General features: G+C 44.9%; 2 protein-coding genes and 1 long non-coding RNA gene across 2 annotated transcripts; 2 read left to right on the forward strand and 1 right to left on the reverse strand.

The window, feature by feature from the left end:
- The window catches only part of Erich1 (glutamate-rich 1), a gene marked incomplete at its 5' end in the record, with an annotated part of 52,793,804 nt that overhangs the window by 23,295,132 nt on the left and 29,478,118 nt on the right, over nucleotides 1-20,554 (forward strand).
- Nucleotides 7,536-12,186, reverse strand: LOC134482507 (uncharacterized). Its single transcript, XR_015640374.1, has 3 exons — nucleotides 12,021-12,186; nucleotides 8,532-8,747; nucleotides 7,536-8,079 (listed from the first exon to the last, which is right to left on the reverse strand). It is a non-coding gene; the product is annotated as an uncharacterized LOC134482507 (long non-coding RNA).
- Nucleotides 13,431-17,226, forward strand: Slc25a4 (solute carrier family 25 member 4). Its single transcript, NM_053515.2, has 4 exons — nucleotides 13,431-13,650; nucleotides 14,925-15,411; nucleotides 15,895-16,035; nucleotides 16,785-17,226. Exons 1-4 carry the CDS (start codon nucleotides 13,540-13,542, stop codon nucleotides 16,940-16,942), a joined length of 897 nt encoding a protein of 298 aa, NP_445967.2. The 5' UTR covers nucleotides 13,431-13,539; the 3' UTR covers nucleotides 16,943-17,226.

Here is a 20,554-nt window from a genome sequence, read left to right on the forward strand (position 1 = left end):
ACAGCAATAGAAACAGACTAAGACAGTGGGAAAACCAGAGCAGAGATTTTTAAATCTCTAGTGATGGATTTGCTTATTTATCCTTAGAAACATCAGTTTTTAATTTAGAAACATTAGTTTTTAATTCTCTCTCTCTGTCTCTCTGTCTCTGTCTCTCTGTCTCTCTGTCTCTCTGTCTCTCACACACACACACACACACACAATCTATTTCTCGTTATATATATAAAGAGAGATGGGACAGGCTCTCATGTAGATGGCATCAAACTCAGTACATACTTCAGTACACGAGGATAATCTTGAACTTCTGATGCTCCTGGCTCTACATCCTGAATGCTGGTTTACAAACTCCTGCTCCCATTTAGTGCTGGAGATGGATGCATCGTCTGTGGCCCTCTAGTGGTCACAATAAATAACTGATTCTTTGACAATTTTCTTCCTTCAATTTTTTCTCTCTCATGTATTACATCCGACTGAAGTTTCCCCTCCCCCCCTACTCCCAGTCTCTCCTGAATACCTCCCATCTCTCACAGATTCTCAGATCCCCCCCATTTCCCTTCAGAAAGGGGCAGGCCTCCCAGGAATACCAGCCAAACATGGCATATCAAGTTGCAATAAGACAGCACATTCCCTCATGTTAAGACTGGATGAGGCAAATCAGTAGGAATAAAAGGGCCCCCAAAACAGGCAGAAGAGTCAGAGACAACCTCCACTCCCACTGTTCGGGGTCCCACAAGAACACCAAGCTACACAACCATATGCGGCAAATTTCTTAATATTTGTTGTGTAATATGATGTAGCAGAATATAAAATGACATCATGGTCCTGAGGCATCCAAGACACCCAGCAAAGCAGTATGCATCTAAAGTAATTAATAATATTACAGTTATTATATTTGATATTAGAAACAGTGGTTTATATAAGATAGCCATGGTAAGTAGAAGCTTCAAGGACATCCCTTCTAGGACACATAGAAAGCATGAGATGGGTTCAGGTGTGGTGGCTCTTGACTGTAATGCTAGCAGTTGGGAGGCAGAGGTAGTCAGATCTCTGTGAGTTCAAGGCCAGCCTTGTCAACACAGTGAACTCCAGGACAGCCAGAGATGCATAGTAAGACTTTGTCTCAAAACAACAACAATAACTACAAAAGAAAGCGTGATTGAAGAAATGAAAATGTAAAACGTGTCATTATATCCTCCACAATATTTTTGAGGTGTTTCAAAATAAAGACAAAAAAAAATCTCAGTGGCCATGAAAAGTGGAAATACTTCCAATTTCATTATTTAGAAGAAGCATCAACTTAGATGTTCTGCAGGGAGAATGTGGTGGTTTGCAGAGAACTTACCTGAAAGACAGAATGGCTGAGTCAAGAGAGGAAAAAGATCAACCAAGCCAAAGAAAGGCCGGACCTGATCTCCCAGTTCAATGGGAATGGACTGTAAGGCAAACATTCACTGTTGCCAATAAACAAGGGGTTGTAGTTTAATGACAAAATGTCAAGTCTGCCTAAAAGATATAACAGCTCACATCTCACATGACTTCAGGTCTAGACAAAGTTTCAGGATGTGTAAGGACGGACAGACGGCTCAGGGGTTAAGAGTAGTCGCTGCTCTTTCACAGGATGTGGGGTTGGTTCCTGGCACCCACATGGTGACTTACAACCAATATAATCAGTTCTAGGGATCCTGTACCCTCTCCTGACTTCCATGGGCACGAGACACACGGGGTACACATATACACACACAGGCACTTAAAATAAAAATAAGTAAATCTTTTTTTTAAAAGTAAGGAACATTTGACAGAATGCCAGAGAGAAACTGAGTAAGTAACTATGATGCTTCAAGGTGGACACGGGGTATGGAAAAGAGTATTTCTGCCAATTCAGTTACTCCAGGTCTTTATGATGAAGTGCTACCCGCCTGCTTCATAGCACTGTACCAAAATTATGGTGGGCTCCAGTTGCTCCATTGCTACCAAGATTTTGTTTGCTTATTCATTGAGACAGGGTCTCATGTACCCCAGGCTAGCCTGGAGCTCCCTCTGTAGCTGAGGATGACCCTGAACTTCTGATCCTCTTACCTTTGCCTCTGGAGTGCTGAGATTACAGAAGTGCCCCACCATGCCCATTTCAGGTAGGTAAAATTCGAGAACCACTAGGTTGGAAGATGACGTAATGTATTTTCCTATGCATTTATTTAGCAAATATGCTAAACACCCATTAGGTTCAAGGTATTGTGTTGTTGTTGCATAAAAGCAGCAACTTGCAGTTGTGTTTATACTTTGTCTATTTAATAGAAATGTATGGGCTGGAGACTCATAAGAGGAAGTAGCCCAGTCTCTCTCTCTCTCTCTCTCTCTCTCTCTCTCTCTCTCTCTCTCTCTCTCTCTCTCTCTCTCTTATTATCTTCTTAAATAAATGTGCTGATGGAATGAGGAACTGTATAGAAGTTTAAAATTCTGCCCGGTCTTCAGTATATTGCCTTTTATAAACAAGGAAACGCTACCAACAGGAAAGAATATTGATTGATTCTTCAAAAGGCAACTTAATTTCCATTAGAGATTCATCCAGCTGACTCTCCACCTTGCCTTTTCTCTCCTGCTTCCCAATGAGTGACAGCTACATCCCAGGGACTTCTACAGTGCTGAGACTAGGAGGGAGGGAGGGAGGGAGGGAGGGAGGGAGGGAGGGAGGGAGGGAGGGGGGGGGAGGGAGGGAGAGAGAGAGAGAGAGAGAGAGAGAGAGAGAGAGAGAGAGAGAGAGAGAGAGCCACATGGTCTGGAACTCTAGCTGCCCAGGCTGCCAGGTCCTCATGCCTTCAGTCACGGCTCCATCAAGGTCACTTCTGACACTTTGCTCACTTCTGGGCATGGCTCTTCTGGGTAACGGGTGTCCTTGGATACTGAGTGTTACTCTGTTGCTTCTGCAAATATGCTGGGGCAGGTGAAACTTCAGGGGCCATCCAGGGCCTAGTACACCAGCAGACTACATGGCACATGTCCAGAATTTGCTCCTCTGAGCTCCTCCTATTCCTGGATGCTCTCCATGGGCTGCATCTAATTTGGCCCTACAGCCAAACCAGTGAGCCTTTTCTCCCTGGTGTCTTGCTGCCTTCTTTGCCTGGAGCAGACCAGAGCGCTCTTCTTTCTCAGTGACCCCCCATCACTTTCTCTCTCTCTCTCTCTCTCTCTCTCTCTCTCTCTCTCTCTCTCTCTCTCTCTCTCTCTCTCCTATCCAGGTCTGGAAATCTTTGAATGGATGGGTAAGCAGGATGTTTTCCCTTTGATATCCTATGACATATTTATTGTCTATATATTTTTTTCTTGATTTAAAAAATGATCATGCTAATAATAAAATACATTCTTTGATTTCTGGGCGTTTTATTTTTGCTGCTTCACTGATACAGTGTCTTGATGTATGAACAAAGTCTCCCAGAGCAAAGAGACCATATGATGATAGTAAGAACCTTCATAAGACCAAATTGTTGTTCTTTGCTTAAAAAGGAAATCCCTGATACTGTGTGTGAAACATTCGTTTATAATAATAGAAATAGAATGTTTTGCATGAAACACTAAACAGTGGAGGAACCAGTTCAAAATGTACTTGGAAAAGTCAGTCAAGTAAGATCTAGGTAGCTTCTCTCACAGGGCTGTGTGTCAGCAAAGCCAGGGGATATTAGCTGGAAAGGCGCTACTGTAAGGTCAACCATGCATACATTCTAAATACACCTGTCTTGGATAAAGCAAGGAGAAGGTCACAAGATCCATAGGAAGATCCCTGGGGAGAGGGAAGCTGTATGCCCATCTTGAGGAAGTGCAAGGTCTACCAGTTTTAGCATGGGTTGGCATCTAAGGCTGAACAGCTTCCTTGCTACCTTGTCTCAAGGAACCCATGGCCAGCCTGACTCAGAAGGCCTTCAGAGAGCAGTTTCTTTATTATAATTCTTTATTATAATTCAGGGTGTTTCCTGGCTCTCTCTTGCCCTGGTTAATATTTACACTCCAAATTCTTTTAACGGAATCTTTCTCTTCTTTTTCATAAACATTTTAGAAGACATTGAAAATAGACGTTTTGGAAGCTAGAGAGATGGTTTAGCATTTAAGAGCATGTGGCCAGGCAGTGGTGGTACACACTTTTAATTCCAGCCCTCCGGAAGCAGAGGAAGGTGGCTCTCTGAGTTCAAGTCCAGTCTCATCTAGAAAGTGAGTCCTAGGACATCCAGGGCCACACAGAAAACCCTGCCTCAAAAAACAAACAAAACAAACAAGCGAAAGAAAGGAAGGAAAGACGAGAAGAACATGTACTGCTCTTCCAAGAAGATCCAGGTTTGTTTCCCAGCACCAATGTCAGGGAGCTCACAAACACTGATAACCAACTTCAGCTCCAGGGGATCTGACATCTTCATCTGGTCTCTAAGAGCACCTGCACTCAGATTTGCACATGCTGAGCTCCCCGCTACACCACATACACACAATTTATAGCTAAATATTTAGAGGAGTACAGAGATGACCCAGTGGTTAAGGGAGCTTGCTCTTTCAGAGAACCTGAATCGGGTTTCCAGCATTCACAGTGGGTGACTCACGATCTCCTATAACTCCAGCTACAGGGGAGCTGATATCCTGTTCTGGTCTTGAAACACACACACACACACACACACACACACACACAGCCTGATGGTTTGTATATGCATGGCCCAAGGAGTGACACTATTAGAAAGGGTAGCCTTGTTGGAGTAGGTGTGGCCTTGTTGGAGTAGGTGTGGCCTTGTTGGAGTAGGTGTGTCACTGTGGGTGGGGCTTTAATATCCTCATCCCGGCTGCCTGGAAGGCAGCATTTTCCTAGAAGCCTCCAGATGAAAATGTAGAATTTTCAGCACCTCCTGCACCACGCCTGCCTGGACACTGCCATGCTCCCACCTTGATGATAATGAACCTGTAAGCCAGCTTCAATTGTCCTTATAAGAGTTGGTCATGGTGTCTGTTCACAGCAGTAAAACACTAAGGCACCCATGCACGCGAACACACACACACACACACACACGCACACACACACACACACACGCACACACATTAAATTAAATTAAGTTAAAATAAGTAAGTTGTCCCTGTATCACAATCAAGACCATTCGTCCCAAAGCACGACCACAGCTTCTATTTGGATTCATGTCCTACTCCCTGGCTCAGCCTTGCAGGCAGCATGGCCTGTGCATCCCTGCTGTGGGCTCCATCCCAGGCAGTGACCACCTTCTGAGTTCTAGATCATCGGTGCCCTGCAGAGCATTTGGGGACTGGAAGCAACAGTCAATAATGCTGATAGGTGAAAAAGGGTGAACTCTCCTCCATTCTTGGTGGGATTGCAGACTGGTCCAACCATTCTGGAAATCAGTCTGGAGGTTCCTCAGAAAATTGGACATTGAACTGCCTGAGGGATCCAGCTATACCTCTCTTGGGCATATACCCAAAAGATGCCCCAAAATATAAAAAAGACACGTGCTCCACTATGTTCATAGCAGCCTTATTTATAATAGCCAGAAGCTGGAAAGAACCCAGATGCCCTTCAACAGAGGAATGGATACAGAAAATGTGGTACATCTACACAATGGAATATTACTCAGCTATCAAAAACAATGACTTTATGAAATTCATAGGCAAATGGAGGGAACTGGAAAATATCATCCTGAGTGAGCTAACCCAATCACAGAAAAACACACATGGTATGCACTCATTGATGAGTGGCTATTAGCCCAAATGCTTGAATTACCCTAGATGAATAGAACACATGAAACTCAAGATGGATGTTCAAACTGCGAATGCTTCACTCCTTCTTTAAAAGGGGAACAAGAATACCCTTGGCAGGGAAGAGAGAGGCAAAGATTAAAACAGAGACAGAAGGAACACCCATTCAGAGCCTGCCCCACATGTGGCCCATACATATACAGCCACCCAATTAGACAAGATGGATGAAGCAAAGAAGTGCAGGCTGACAGGAACCGGATGTAGATCGCTCCTGAGAGATACAGCCAGAATACAGCAAATACATAGGCGAATGCCAGCAGCAAACCACTGAACTGAGAACGGGACCCCCGTTGAAGGAATCAGAGAAAGAACTGGAAGAGCTTGAAGGGGCTCGAGACCCCATATGAACAACAATGCCAAGCAACCAGAGCTTCCAGGGACTAAGCCACTACCCAAAGACTATACATGGACTGACCCTGGGCTCCAACTGCATAGGTAGCAATGAATATCCTAGTAAGAGCACCAGTGGAAGGGGAAGCCCTGGGTCCTGCCAAGACTGAACCCCCAGTGGATGTGATTGTTGGGGGGAGGGTGATAATGGGGGGAGGATGGGGAGGGGAAGCCCATATAGAAAGGGAGGGGGAGGGGGAGGGGGATGTTGGCCCGGAAACCGGGAAAGGGAATAACATTCGAAATGTAAATAAGAAATACTCAAGTTAATAAAAAAGAAAAAAAAAAAAAGAAAAGGGGTGAACTGATAAGTGCCATTTAAATTCTGACGGAGAAGAGCATGAGAGAACTGACTACATGAGGAGGTATAGAGTGAACATTTTATACAATTATTAGGGGAGGAAGGAAGGTGGGGTGAGATGGCTCCACTGTTAAAAGTAGTTATTGCTCTTCCGGAGGACCTGAGTTCAAGTTTCAGCACCCACATCAGACAGCTCGTAACTACCTGTAGCTCTAGTTCCTGCACACATCTGGTACCCATCAATTCCTGATGCCAAACACATATATACAAAAAGAAAAATGAAAAAAGGTGCTTATTGTAGTTTCACCTGAAGTACTTTGGTTGAAACTCATAGTTTCTTTTTTAAAAAAAGATTTATTTATTATCTATAAGTCCATCATAGCTGTCTTCAGACACACCAGAAGAGGGCATCGGATCCCATTACAGATGGTTGGGAGCCACCGTGTGGTTTCTGGGACCTCTGGAAGAGCAGTCAGTACTCTTAACCACTGAGCCATCTCTCCAGCCCAGATACTCATAATTTCTAAGTCCTGTATTATCGTGTGTGTGTGTGTGTGTGTGTGTGTGTGTGTGTGTGTGTGTGGCAGGGGGGTTGTCTTTTCATAGGGACTTTACCTATATAGGCCATTATAGAAAACCTTCATTCTGTTATATGATGCATAGTATTGAGGAATAACTCAAATAAAGCTACTCTCAGCAAGAATCATGGGAAGGTGTTCATTCGTTTGTTGTGTCTAGAGCAGTGTGGTGTGTGACTGCGTCTATTACCGACCATGGCCTGAGTTTGACTCCCAGACGTATGTTTAAAAAAAAAAAAATGAAAGGCAGGCAGGCATGGTGGCCACTTGAAATCATAGGGCTGGAGAATCAGACACACGCAGATCCCTTGGGCTCTATAGCAAATCATCTTAGCCTACTTGGCAATCCTGGACACTGAGAGACCCTATTACAAAAGAGAAAAATGGTAGGTGTACCCGAGGAACGAACGTCACCCAAGTTGTCCTCCGTGCAGCACGGGTAAATGAATGAATGAATGAATAAATAAATAAATAAATAAATAAATAAATATTTTAATCTGCTTTGTGCCAAATTGACCACGTAGAGCGTTCTGTGCAGCTGGAGAAGAGGCACAGAGGCTCAGAGCACCGCTTTCTTTATCTGGTGGACCTTTTCTGTTCTCAGTTCCCAATTTGGTAAAAGAGATTCTGTACAATTGCTGAATGAAAACAGCAGCAGCAGCAGCAGCAGCAGCAGCAGCAGCAGCAGCATCAACAACAACAACAACAACAACAACAACAACAACAACAACAACACCCCCCCAAAGGACAGCTCAATACTTCATTATCTTTTCTACAGAGCTCGCTGCCCAGCCTCCAGGATATCGTGAGCATTAGAGAGCACGCCCCCATCTTATCTGGATGCTTTGTCCGTTCTGAGGCTGGCAGGAGGCCACGGAGCACTGGGGCAGGCTGGGAGGGAAACACATGTTCTGCCTTGCTCCATTCTCTCGCTGCTCTGTGTAAGTGATACCCGAGTCTTGTGATTTCAGGCAGCCCGTGCTCCTGAGGGCATCTGAGGCCTCTCTTTCCTGAGAAAATCTGCAAGGACAGGGTTGACACTGCTGGGCTTCCGTGGAAATCCTCTTGATTCCAGCTATGCTCCTCCCCCCACTGGGGGCGGGAGAGGGAGGAGAAACATGGTATCTCCGACTCAGAAAATAGCAAAGATTCTGCTGAATGCAACCAAGATGACACGCTTTCTGAATTAATTAATTAATTAATTGGGCTTGCTTATATTCGAGTTAAATGTCTGTTAAATTTTTCCTTGCGCTGTTTCAGTACTAGAGCAGCTTAATAGTAAAAAGTCGAGACATATCAGCTTTTTTTTTTTTTTTTAAATCTTTGGTTTGTAGTTCTCCCACAAAGCATAACAATGAAGGAAATAAACCATAATATGGAGATCTCATTAATTTTAAGTCATTGTATAACTTAGTATATGGCAACCTAGAATTAGTCTCTAATGACAAGTAATAGGGGAAAGAGATACCTACTTAATAATTAATGTTGGACGCTGCAGAGGTGGCCCACAGTCAGGCGCCTGACTGCTCTTCCGGAGGATTCGGGTTCTGTTCCTAACACCCGTGTGGCAGCTCTCAACCATCTTTAACTCCAGTTCCGGGGAGGTCTGATGCCCTTTTCTGGCTTCTTTGGGAACTGCAGGCATGTAGTGCACGGAGATCCACCAATACACGTAAAAATCAATAAACCTGTTTTTAAAAAATGATGTTGGGATATCCAAGAATGGTGTAGAGAAAAAGTAAAATTGGATCCGTATATCCTTATCATAATGTTTTTCATTGGTTTGTGTTAAAACTTATTATGTAGGTCTGACTAGCTTGGAATTTGCTATGTAGACCAGGCTGGCCTTTGAACTTACAGAGACGCGCCTGCCTTTGCCTTCAAAATGCTGGCTTTAAAGGTATGTGCCAGCAGGTACAAACATGTGTTAGATACAGTACAAATAACTCAAAATGCTTTTACCAACATAGAAGAAAAGTAGACTAATATACCAATGAGTACTCAATAATCTGTTTATAGAAAATATTTTATACTATTTTATATGTATAGTATAAATTTATTTTATAGCTAAATAAAGTGACACTAGTAGACCAAGATAATAGAACAAAAAATCAAATAAGAAACCAAAATAAAAACTACTCAACATATTTATTGTCTCAAGTATATAATTATATATAATATAAATATTCTGCTTCTGTGCCTATGTTCAAGGAAGACTAAAACTTTGCGCACACACACACACACACATGAAAGAAAAGAAATTCTGTCAAGTTGAAATGCATCATACACACAACTTCATCACAAAATCATGAAATGCCACAACCAACTAAGAGATGCTCGTTTAGGGCAGTGTTGCAGTAGGAACTATGACAAACAAGACCACATTATATGTAGGACTGGTGGGTCCTATTTCTCAAGAATAATTTATTTTATTTAGGTATGGGTATGTGTGAGAGGTGGTAGTGGCAGTAATGGTGGTGGTGGTGGTGGGTCAGAGGACAACTTTCGGGAATCAGGTCTCTTTCTATCATGTTGGACTTGAAGATCAAACTCCGACCATTAGGTTTAGCAGCAAGTACCTTTATCCACTGGTCCATCCAAGTGGCCCAAGAATACCTATTGAATTATTTCAAGTGCTACAAAACTTTTAAAATACCCAAATGTATCCATTCTGTTTGGGGATACTATTAGAAGGAAAGGAAGAAAAGGAAGGTCTTTCAAGAGTGTTTAAGTAGCAACAGTTGTTTTTCATTGCTACAAATAAGCAACATCTCTATTGACCATGAAGTCTATCCTACCTCGAGATTTCATCCCTGCAGACCAGTGTTCATGCTACTAGAAAGTACTCGGCACACTACCAAAGGAGAAAGGTAAATACCAACCTCCAAAACCTTTGATCAAAAATGGTGACCTGCCTGCAAGATACGTGGCACAGAACTTGTGGGAGCAACTAGCCACTATTTGATTTAAGGCCCATTCCATGAAATGAGACTCATACCCAACACTACTTAGGTGACCAAGAACCTGAGACTAAATGGGCCAAGAACCTAGGAGAAAACCAAATACTACTGTTCTGCTAAACATAGCCAGAAAATGACTCTTAATGACATTCTGTTGGTAGTCATGGATCCATTCCTCTCTCAGCCATCCATTATCTGAGAAGCTTCCTCCTGCAGTGGATGGGAAAAGATTTCAGAGACCCAAGCCAGAAAATATGCAGAGCGAGCAACCTTGGAACACTCAGCCCTAAGTGGAATGTCTCCATAAATCCCTCCCCTCAGGGCTCAAGGAATTCTTTGAAAAGGGAGCCAAAAAGAATGTAGGAGCCTGAGGGGATGGAGGGCACGAGAAAAGCAGGTTCCTCTAAACCAACATGACCCACACACGTATGAACTCACTGTGAGTCCGCACTGGGTGGGGCCCCAGAGCTGCAAGTAGTTAGCACAAGCTGCCACTCCTAACCCAGATGCTATAACCACTTGTAAATGAAAATTTAGTTTTCTCCTAGGGATTCTCACTGGGGAGCAAATCACTCTCAAGAGCAGGCTCAGCAGGAGATGGTCAACAGATTAGAAACTCAAAGGCATCTTTGGAAGTTAGTGTTAGTTTTCTCTAAAAGGAGACTCAAGGGGGAGCAAACCACTCGGAAGAGCAGGCTCAGCAGGAGACAGCAAAAAAGAAATTCAGGTGCCTCTTTGAAAATTAATGCTGAGTTCCGGCTCTTTCTTTCTTCCTTCCTTCCTTCCTTCCTTCCTTCCTTCCTTCCTTCCTTCCTTTCTTTCTTTTTTGTTTCTTTGTTTTTTTATTTTTTAAACTTTAAGGTCCTTTGCATATAATTATTAGATCTCAACTCCAGGGCAAAAGGCTGTCTGAGGTGCCTATTTAACCTATATATCAAAGCAGACCGGCTACCAGGTTCTCCCAGGATGCTCAGTCCTTATCTGTTACAGGGTCCTTTTGGTTGGCCTACCCTCACCCCTATCATAGACTTATCCTGCCCAGGGCCTGGAGTGCCCTTCCCACTATAATCCAGCCAGTTTGGTTACCTGGCATTTTTCCCTTCTACCCTCCTGGCCTCTGGGTCTGTTTCTCCCCTCTCTCTTTCCCCTTTACTCATAAGGCTATCCCGGGGTCTTGTTAACCCTGCCCCTGGCCATGCTTTTCCTCATGTCTACAATAAACCTTCTCCTTTACCATACCTAGGAGCAGTCATGACTTCCTTTTCTAGTTCTTTCATTCAGTTATATCATGGTTTCTGGCTTAGTGTTTTTAATGGAATTCCTATGCATGCAGACATGCATGTTTCTTGTGCTTTTTCCTTTGACTCTTTTTCTTCTGTTCGTTCTGCCCTATTCCTACTTGTTTTGGTTTATTATTGTATCTTACATTGTTCCGTACATGACTGACTGTCTTCTAATGATCTGGTGTGGATCTGGATGGGCATGGGAGAGAAACTGGGAAGAGTAAGGGGAGGGAAAACCATGATCAGAATATACTGTATGAAAAAAATATTTTCAATAAAAGAAAAAAGGTTGCAAATTTGCTTAATAAATGGAAAAATCATATGCATATAAAAGCAAATAGGTAGACAAGTAAGCATTGAAAGGAAATGGCTTCGGTTACTGCTCAATATTAATAGAGCCAAATGGAGTAGATACACAATTATAACTATGACTAATATGTAGATTATATTGTCTATGGAAGTGCGGTGTGAAACTGTGAGGGACACACTGAACTTCACAGTCCTTGGAGGCGGCTCAAGGTGATACTTGTGTTTCCTTTAGAGGCCACACTTCCTGGTACTCAGTGATTGCTCAGCTGGTGTCTGTTGAAGGAACACAGGGATGTCTTTTGTGTTTGTCTATGCTGAAGTCTTCTTTGACCTCTAGCAACATTGTAACAAGTTCTAGCCTTCTTTCTCCCTAACTCTAACGGGCCCCAACTGCAAATAAATACATCACCTATGTGTTCCTGGCATCCGGCCAGTGACCTCTGCTCTACTAAGTCTTTAGGCTCTGAGGGATACACAGTTGCAGCTCAATCAACACCTAACACGAAGTGTGCATGGATCAGCAAACATTTAAAAAGACTGCCTGCTTTGTCAGATGTCCAAACGAAGGTCAGCAACTGTGGGGAAAGAACAGAGTAAGAGGCTTGAAGTTAGAAAACAAAAACAAAAACAAAACAAAACAAAAAACCAAAAAAAAAAAAAAAAACGAATTGCCCTCATTCTTGTGGAAGAGACTGCAGTTTGGAAAATATGCAGTTATATTTGAACTGTCTTTAAAGATGTAAGGGAAACTAAACCTCACATCCATCTACTTTAAAAAAATTAATTGCAGTTACTTTCCCGGGATTAGATAGCGCCTAGGCTCCCCAACCTCAAGCTGCCTATTCCAGAGGCAGACACAGCCAAGGATTCGACCTTCCCGAAAGGCTAAGGGCTCTGATCCTTAAGAAGCCACCGGAACCATTCTGCACAGAATATGGTTGAGATTCCATTAAGAGCAGAGCGTTCTTTCAAGCCCTTTAGAGGTCTGTCTACAAGAGAATCCCAGGAGCTGAGAGATAGATGAGGGGCTAATAAAGGAGTGTCTTTTCTTTAGGAGTCCTCGGCTGTGTCCGTGTTACAGGCTGAGTTAACACATCCACCTAGCCACACATCCACATTCACTGCCAAAACGACTATCCACTTAGCGTCCTTGCATTCCGCTTTTCCCGTTGATGGCGCAGAGTGCCGGTGCATAAATATTTCCTAACAGATTGAATGGTTCAAGGATTGAATGGAGAGAAGTCGGAGACAGGACCTTGCCCAATACTATGAGGCAATAGCGGCATAAAAAGATGTTAGTATGTATTGGGGAGGAGTATAATTTATTTGCAGAAACGCAGAACACTGCAGAGGCCCGAATCCAGGCAGCGAGCTCTAGTTGGAAACGCCCTGACAACGGGGAAGGGGTGGAAGCCTGAAACCTTCTTGGCCAAAAGCACAATGGTGCAGGATCGAGGTCAAAGTGCTTCTTTCTCTTGAAGCATCGGCCCGCTCTCTGTCCCCAGGTCGTCCCCAGGCTAAACCATCGTGAGCTATAAATACAACGGCCCACATGCAGCAGAGACATAGTGTTCCCTCGGCTCCCTGGGACAGATAACATGAATTTGCCCTTTAAACGTCCCAAGCTGCAAGCACAGCCCCCAACCCACCCCAAGCTCCCGGAAGCGTCTTCGCCCCCAATGCCCTCTGCAAAGAAGGGGGATGGAGAGGGGCTGTCCAGGGACCGGCCCAGCCAATGCGCGCTGCGCGCACGCCGGGGTCCCTCCTCCTCTCGCGAGACGCGGAGCCGGGGATATAAGGAGGGCTGCGGTCAGGCGGGCGGTCCCTTCGCGTCGTGCAGGGACGGAGACCGGGTGGCGGTGCCTGGCCGGGCGTAGGCAAGAGCAAAAGAGCGGCTCCTTGCAGACTGTGCGCGCCCGGCTTTCAGCATGGGGGATCAGGCTTTGAGCTTCCTTAAGGACTTCCTGGCAGGTGGCATCGCCGCCGCCGTCTCCAAGACCGCGGTCGCCCCGATCGAGAGGGTCAAACTGCTGCTGCAGGTAAGGACGGCTGGGGGCGCGAGCGGGGCGCGGCAGGGCGCGGGGATGCGGGCGGGGCGCGCGCGGCAGGGCGCAGGGATGCGGGCGGGGCGCGGGGATGCTGTGGCGCGGGCGCGCGCGACGCTGCGGAAAATCTGTGCTAGGCCGCAAGCCCGGGGCCTACACGAAGGAGAAGGTGCCCTCTACGCAGATACAGGTCCAGCGTCAGTGACAGATTCCTGGTGTCGGGTGGCACCCGCGTTGGGGTGTCTATATATGGAAACCCACCCCGAAGCCGGTCTACCTCGAGCCAGATCCTGCGCCCGGTACAGCAAGCGGCGTTCCATCCAAGGCCTCTTAGACGGGCCTCACCCTTTGGCCACATCCTTTGCACCTTGTTATCTGCATCCACCTTTTACAATAGGAGCATCCGATTAATCATTGACTGGGGATCGCTCTGTGTCGCGTGCACTGCGCTGTAACTCGACATTGATTTCATTCATCTTTCTATAACCTCTGCGAGATACGAATCAACCTTGGCCTGTATTCACGAATGGAGACACTGAGGCAGAAATTCAGAAACAATATTCAGGATAAATTCAGATCACCTTAGCCATCTTGTCCCCATGTAATTTTCTCCCTGGTCCTTGAAGGGCCAGTCCTCATCATCTGATCTGTCCCAAAGGCAAACGCTATTCAGTGGGGGCATAGTCATTTGGGCATTTAAACATCAACAGGAGTGCTCCAACAGATTGGCCACAACAGTAGTAACTCAAAAATCGCTTACCTGAATTACCTGCTTGAAAAATTTCAGACACCTACTGCTAAGACAACCTTGTCTCAAGGGACATTAGAGAGAAGCAGGGGAATTGTCATCTGATCTCCATGTTAAGAGCCCTTGAGGACTTCCAGAAGCCTACAGGGAATTTCCCTCGAATACCCTCATAATGACTAAAAATTGCATTGCTTTTTAGCTTAGCCAAGTAGCTAACATTTACTGGTATTTTCTTGATAACTGATTTCCTGATACATTAAAAAACAATTGGAATTCTCTCTTGTCTCTTGAAAGGGAAAGATGGGGGAGAATCCCAGACATGGTAGCGCACATTTGTAATCCCAGCATTTGGGAGGCTAACACAGGAAGATCTTTGAGTTCCAGACTAGCCTGGGCTACATAGGATGACTGTATTCTTCAAAAACAAGAAAATAAAAAATTGAGGAAATACAAATCTTTTCCTCCATGTCTTCTCTTCTCCCTGCCTGTCCTACCTCCCCCACCCCCACCCCCAAACTAGGTCCAGCATGCCAGCAAACAGATCAGTGCAGAGAAACAGTACAAAGGCATCATTGATTGTGTCGTGAGAATCCCCAAGGAGCAGGGCTTTCTCTCCTTCTGGAGGGGTAACCTGGCCAACGTGATCCGGTACTTCCCCACCCAAGCTCTCAACTTCGCCTTCAAGGACAAGTACAAGCAGATCTTCCTGGGAGGTGTGGATCGTCATAAGCAGTTCTGGCGCTACTTCGCTGGTAACCTGGCCTCTGGTGGGGCAGCTGGGGCTACCTCCCTCTGCTTCGTCTACCCACTGGACTTTGCTAGGACCAGGCTGGCTGCCGACGTGGGCAAGGGATCTTCCCAGCGTGAGTTCAATGGGCTGGGTGACTGTCTCACCAAGATCTTCAAGTCTGATGGCCTGAAGGGTCTCTACCAGGGTTTCAGTGTCTCTGTGCAGGGCATCATCATCTACAGAGCTGCCTACTTCGGAGTCTATGACACTGCCAAGGGTGAGAGAGGGTCTTTGGAGTGGAAGGAGAGGGGAGGGGGTATGGCGAGAGGATTCTGTGTGGCCTGTCTGTCATTCCACAATGACCTTTGGTCTATTTGCCTTTCCTACCTCTGAGCTAACCTGAGTTCTGAGGAGGCGATGTGATTTGGATAAATCAGTAAGCCAAAGAGCCTGTGTCCCATACTGGTAAATACTGTGGCTTTGAACTACTCAGAGGACACAAAGCCTCCCTCTAACCCAACAACTGTTACTCGGTTGAACTGGAAGCGAGCTCTGTGTCAACAGAGCTGTAGCTTCCTTGGATTAAGGGAAGGTGGCAGCCAACTTTGCTTGGTTACCTGGTTGCATGTAAGGGATCTTTGGGAGGAGCTTGTGGAAGGACAGGGTATGGAGTTGGGTTGGTAGCCTTGTCTTCCCTTCATTTTACCGTGCTGCTGAGAGAAGCACCTGATAGCCATTTGCTTCTTGGCTCTGCTCACAGGGATGCTGCCAGACCCCAAGAATGTGCACATTATTGTGAGCTGGATGATTGCCCAGAGTGTGACAGCCGTGGCGGGGCTGGTGTCCTATCCATTTGACACTGTCCGTCGTAGGATGATGATGCAGTCTGGCCGGAAAGGGGGTAAGCACGAACTCCCCAAGTGTGAATCTTAGCTTTTATCCCCAGAGAACAAGCACTTGGAAGTGCCTAGAGGCCTTGTGTTTTCCAAGTCGAAAGGCAGAAGTTTCTCTGTAAGGACTGCAGAAACGGACACTATAATTTCTCCTTTAGCTTTTTTCCTTATGGGATTTCTTTCTTCTTATTAAAGAAATTGTAAGAACGTAATGAGGTTTTTTTTTTAGAGCTGGCCCCTAGGTATTTAGCATTAACAGCCTGGGTGCATAATCAAGGGCAAAGAAGTAGTTGCCTGTACACTTAAAACCCCTGTTCGCCTCTATAGTGACTGGAAGTGTAAGTGAAAAGGATGTTGGCCTGACCCATCCTGCTTTGTTAGTTTCAGCTTTATAGCTAAAAGCATGAAACTGCCATTCTTAAAGTTAACACACACACACGCACACACATGTACCACCCCCATCCCACCCCCCCATGCACATGCACATACCTCAAATGTTGGGATTTTGGATGACCCAAAAGTCAGACCTTTTATTTTTTCCTCCCTAGTCTTGGGGCCTCATCTGAGACCAGGGCTAGTTTGCTCGCCCATAAAAAGTTATCCAGTGTGACAGATACTCCTTCCTCACACTGCCTTCCAGCTTTAGTCTGACCGGCTGTAAGCTGGTTGATCTGAGTTTGAGAATGAAGGGTACTAGAAGGCAGCTTAACAGTTATTGGAAGAGGAAAGGAATCCTAACTCGCATTTGTCTCCACAGCTGATATTATGTACACGGGGACAGTTGACTGCTGGAGGAAGATTGCAAAAGATGAAGGAGCCAAAGCTTTCTTCAAAGGTGCTTGGTCCAACGTACTGAGAGGCATGGGGGGTGCTTTTGTATTGGTATTGTATGATGAGATCAAAAAATATGTGTAATGCTCAAGTTCACAGGTTCACAGATCCATTGTGTGGTTTAACAGACTATTCTTAAGGAAATAAAAAAAGACAGATCATGGATAAAACCAGACCATAAGGAATACCTCAGAAAAATGCTTCATTGAGTATTCATTTAACCACAAAAGTATTTTGTATTTATTTTACATTTAGATTCCCACAGCAAACAGAAGATAGCTTATCATACTTGTTCAATTAATTAACTGAAGAACTGATGCTGAATAAGTAACTCAATGTGACTCATTAATAAAGACTACTCAGTACACTCCATCTCCCTGAACTCATTAACGACTAACAGATTGAATGCATCAATGCATGTTTTCTAGCAGGACACATTTGTCAGTGACTCTGGTGTGCATGCCCTGTACTGAACACGTTATAGGTTTCAAACATAAGCAGGTCGTGTACTGTCTTAGCACACTTGCTGAAGGCTCAGATGTGGTAGCATGAACAGACCTCCCCTAACTGACTTTCATACAGTCCTTTGGGACTCTGAGCCTTTGCTGAGCTTTCACTCACAGGGGTAAGAATGTTGCATGCTTAGGAAGTGCTCTGGGGTGTTTTTTTTTGTTTTTTTTTGTTTTTTTTTTTTTTAGTTCCTGCACAGAATCCTGATTCCTAGAAATTTTCAAGTGGATGATATTCATTGTCTCGGTTTGGGCTGGGATAACAAAGTGCCACACATTGACTGGGTCATAAACCAACCACTGTATTCCTCATTGTTCTGAAACCTCAGAGTCTATGAGGATCAGTTCTAGTGAGAGCCATCTGACTTCCAGATGGGTGGGCCAGAGCAAGAGAGCTCTCTGGAGTCCGTCCCTCTAGAAGGATACTAATCCCAGTGACAGCTTCACGCTCACATCTAACTTCTTCCTGAAAGCTCTGACTGCTAATCCTACCATCTTGAGGGTTAGGGGTTGGATTCCAGGGCTGGGGGCGTGGGTGGGGATTCACATCCAACTTCAAGTTCACAGAGTCAGTTATCAGGCTAGTTAGTATTTAGCGCTAGGAGCCTCTGAAAATGACCTTGCCTTGAAGCTTAAGTGGGGGAGAAATTGAAACAGTATTGTTATGTAGTTTGATACAGTTAACCTAGATTGGGAATAAAAAAGTGTGTGTTGGGGGGGGCGGTGAGACAGGGGAATGTTAGGAGGACTTTGAAAGAAAATAACTATCTAGGTATACAAAGTATCTGCTTGTGCTTTCTTTCTGTTGTCAGTTTAAGAACTAGGAGAAAAGCTATTTGGATTTGACACTAAGATTTGTGAGCAAGAGAAAATAGGAATTTCAAGGGTAGGACATACAGGGAAATGGCTCAGGGCTAAAAGCACTTAGTGCTAAGGATTCGGGTTTAGTTGCCAGCAACCCCATGGGAGCTCACAGCTGTCTGCAACCCCAGTTCCAGGCATCTCACACCCTCTTCTGGTTTCCTTCAGTCCAAGGCACACTATGTGGTGCACAAACATGCATGCAGGCAAAACACTCAAATAAAATACAGGGTTTTATTATTTCAAGTGGAAAACAAGTGCTGGACAGGGAAAAGAGCAGATACTGGGCAAAATTTGGAAAGCAGGCAATTGTCTGCTTTCTGTATTAACTGGTAGAGCTGGGATTAGGATATCCAGGCCTTTCCAATTAACTCCTTCCTGTGGGTCAAACACTGGCTGCTTTGGTTTTGCCAGAGCAACCAGGAGGGGTGTGTGGGTGGGTGTGGGGTGGGGGGGGCTGTTTTCCATATCCAGAGTTACATCTACTCTCAGGCTAGGCCTCTAAATGGATAAAAAAGATTGGAAGATCTGACAATCCAGTCTCCCAAGGACAGGGAGCAAATAATGCTGCTCGAGCCCTTCCAGATGCATTCTTTACAATCTAGAATGTTAAGTGATGCAAACACAGACAATAGGGCAAATACTTTCGTATCCCATACCTAAGACTGCTGCTTGCAATATTTCCAAAGACAGGCCATGAAATGTGATTGGGGTCTGAATGCAGTGAACTAAGGATAGGTCATTAGAGGCCCACCAAGAGCCAAATTGTTTTCTAGCCTGCCCTCCCTGGCATTCATGAGGAGTTGAGTGAGGAACTGGCTGCGCATCAAGCAGTGCACACACGGTTTGCACATGACCCAGTTACAGGCATTCTGCCTGCTGTAGTTAAACCCAGTGCTCTTTGCTTCAAGAGTCCTGCTGAGCTGCTGCTTCTATAGCCATTCACTCAACAGGAATTCCTAGAATGAGGCCCGTGGCTCAACATCGTGACTAGGCAGGAAGGGGAGGGCAGGCAGGAAGGATTTCCTTTTGGTCCTACTACTGCACCGTCCAGGCACAAAGCTCTCAAGCTGGAAAAAGGGGTCACATTAAGGTGAAGACCTAGAATTCCCAGCCAGACTAAGACTCCACCTCTGGGAGTCTCTTTAACCCAGAGCCATAATAACTAAAGACACTAAAAGATAAATCTTTTTAATCCACATTCGATTTTCAGTGTCTGAGTTGTAATTCTAGAGGGAGGTTTATTCTGCCATATCAGGAGGACTCACAAGGTAGTAAAAAACCAGACTCTAACAAGTTGTCCTTGGACCTCATTACATGTACACTGTGGCACATGCATGGCATCCCTTTCCCCCATAGTAAATTAATTGAAAAAAAAAAAAACCATAGAGATGGCTCAAAACCTTGAATTTCCATTATGGGTTCCAAACAGAGAACCTGGCGCTGAAAAGATGGCTCAATGGCTAAGAGTACTGGCTGCTCTTCCGGGAACCTATTCAGTTTGAAGCAATTTACAAGCACCTGTAACTCTGACTATAGGGGACCCAACACTGGACCCTGGTCCCCCTGCATGCATATGGTGCATATACTCACCTACACTCAAGCACATGTAAATAAAAACAAAAGACATGACAGCAACAATCATCAGAAGCAAAAGCAACAGAAAACTGAAGTAACCAATGTGCCATCAAAGTGGCATATTATTTCAAAAACTGGTGCCAAATGCAGCAGGTCAAAAACTATGCAAAGGCTTTGGCATCTGTACTGGCTGGCTTTATGTCAACTTGACCCAAGCTAAAGTCATCAGAAAGGAGGAAACCTCAATTAAGAAAATGCCATCTTAAGATCCTGCTGTAGACAGCATCTTGTAGGCCAGTGGCTCTCAACCTTTCCAAGGCAAGCCTTTTAACACAGGTCTTCAATGCTTAGTGACCCCTAATCATAGAAATATTTCACTGCCACTTTTTGTAATGTGAATATCTGATATGTGATATGATATGTGGTGCTGGTACGGCTTGTGATCCACAGGTTGAGAACCACTGCTGTGGTTTGGTTGTTTTTCCTTGGTTAGTGATTGATGGGGGAGGGCCTAGCCCATTATGGGTGCTGGGTTCTAAAAGAAATCAGGCTAAACCAGCCATGAGGAGCAAGGGAGTATGCAGTACTAGTTCTCTGCACCATCAGTTCCTGCCCCTGGGTTCCTGCCCTGCCTTGACTTCCATTCTTGATGAGGAAGAATAAGCTGATTAAACCCTTTCCCCCCAAGTTGTTTTGGTCATGGTGTTTCCTCACAGGAATAATAACCCTGACTAAGACACCCTTTGAC

This window comes from Rattus norvegicus, chromosome 16, assembly GCF_021556685.1.
Source record: "Rattus norvegicus strain SHRSP/BbbUtx chromosome 16, alternate assembly SHRSP_T2T, whole genome shotgun sequence".
NCBI lineage: Eukaryota > Metazoa > Chordata > Mammalia > Rodentia > Muridae > Rattus > Rattus norvegicus.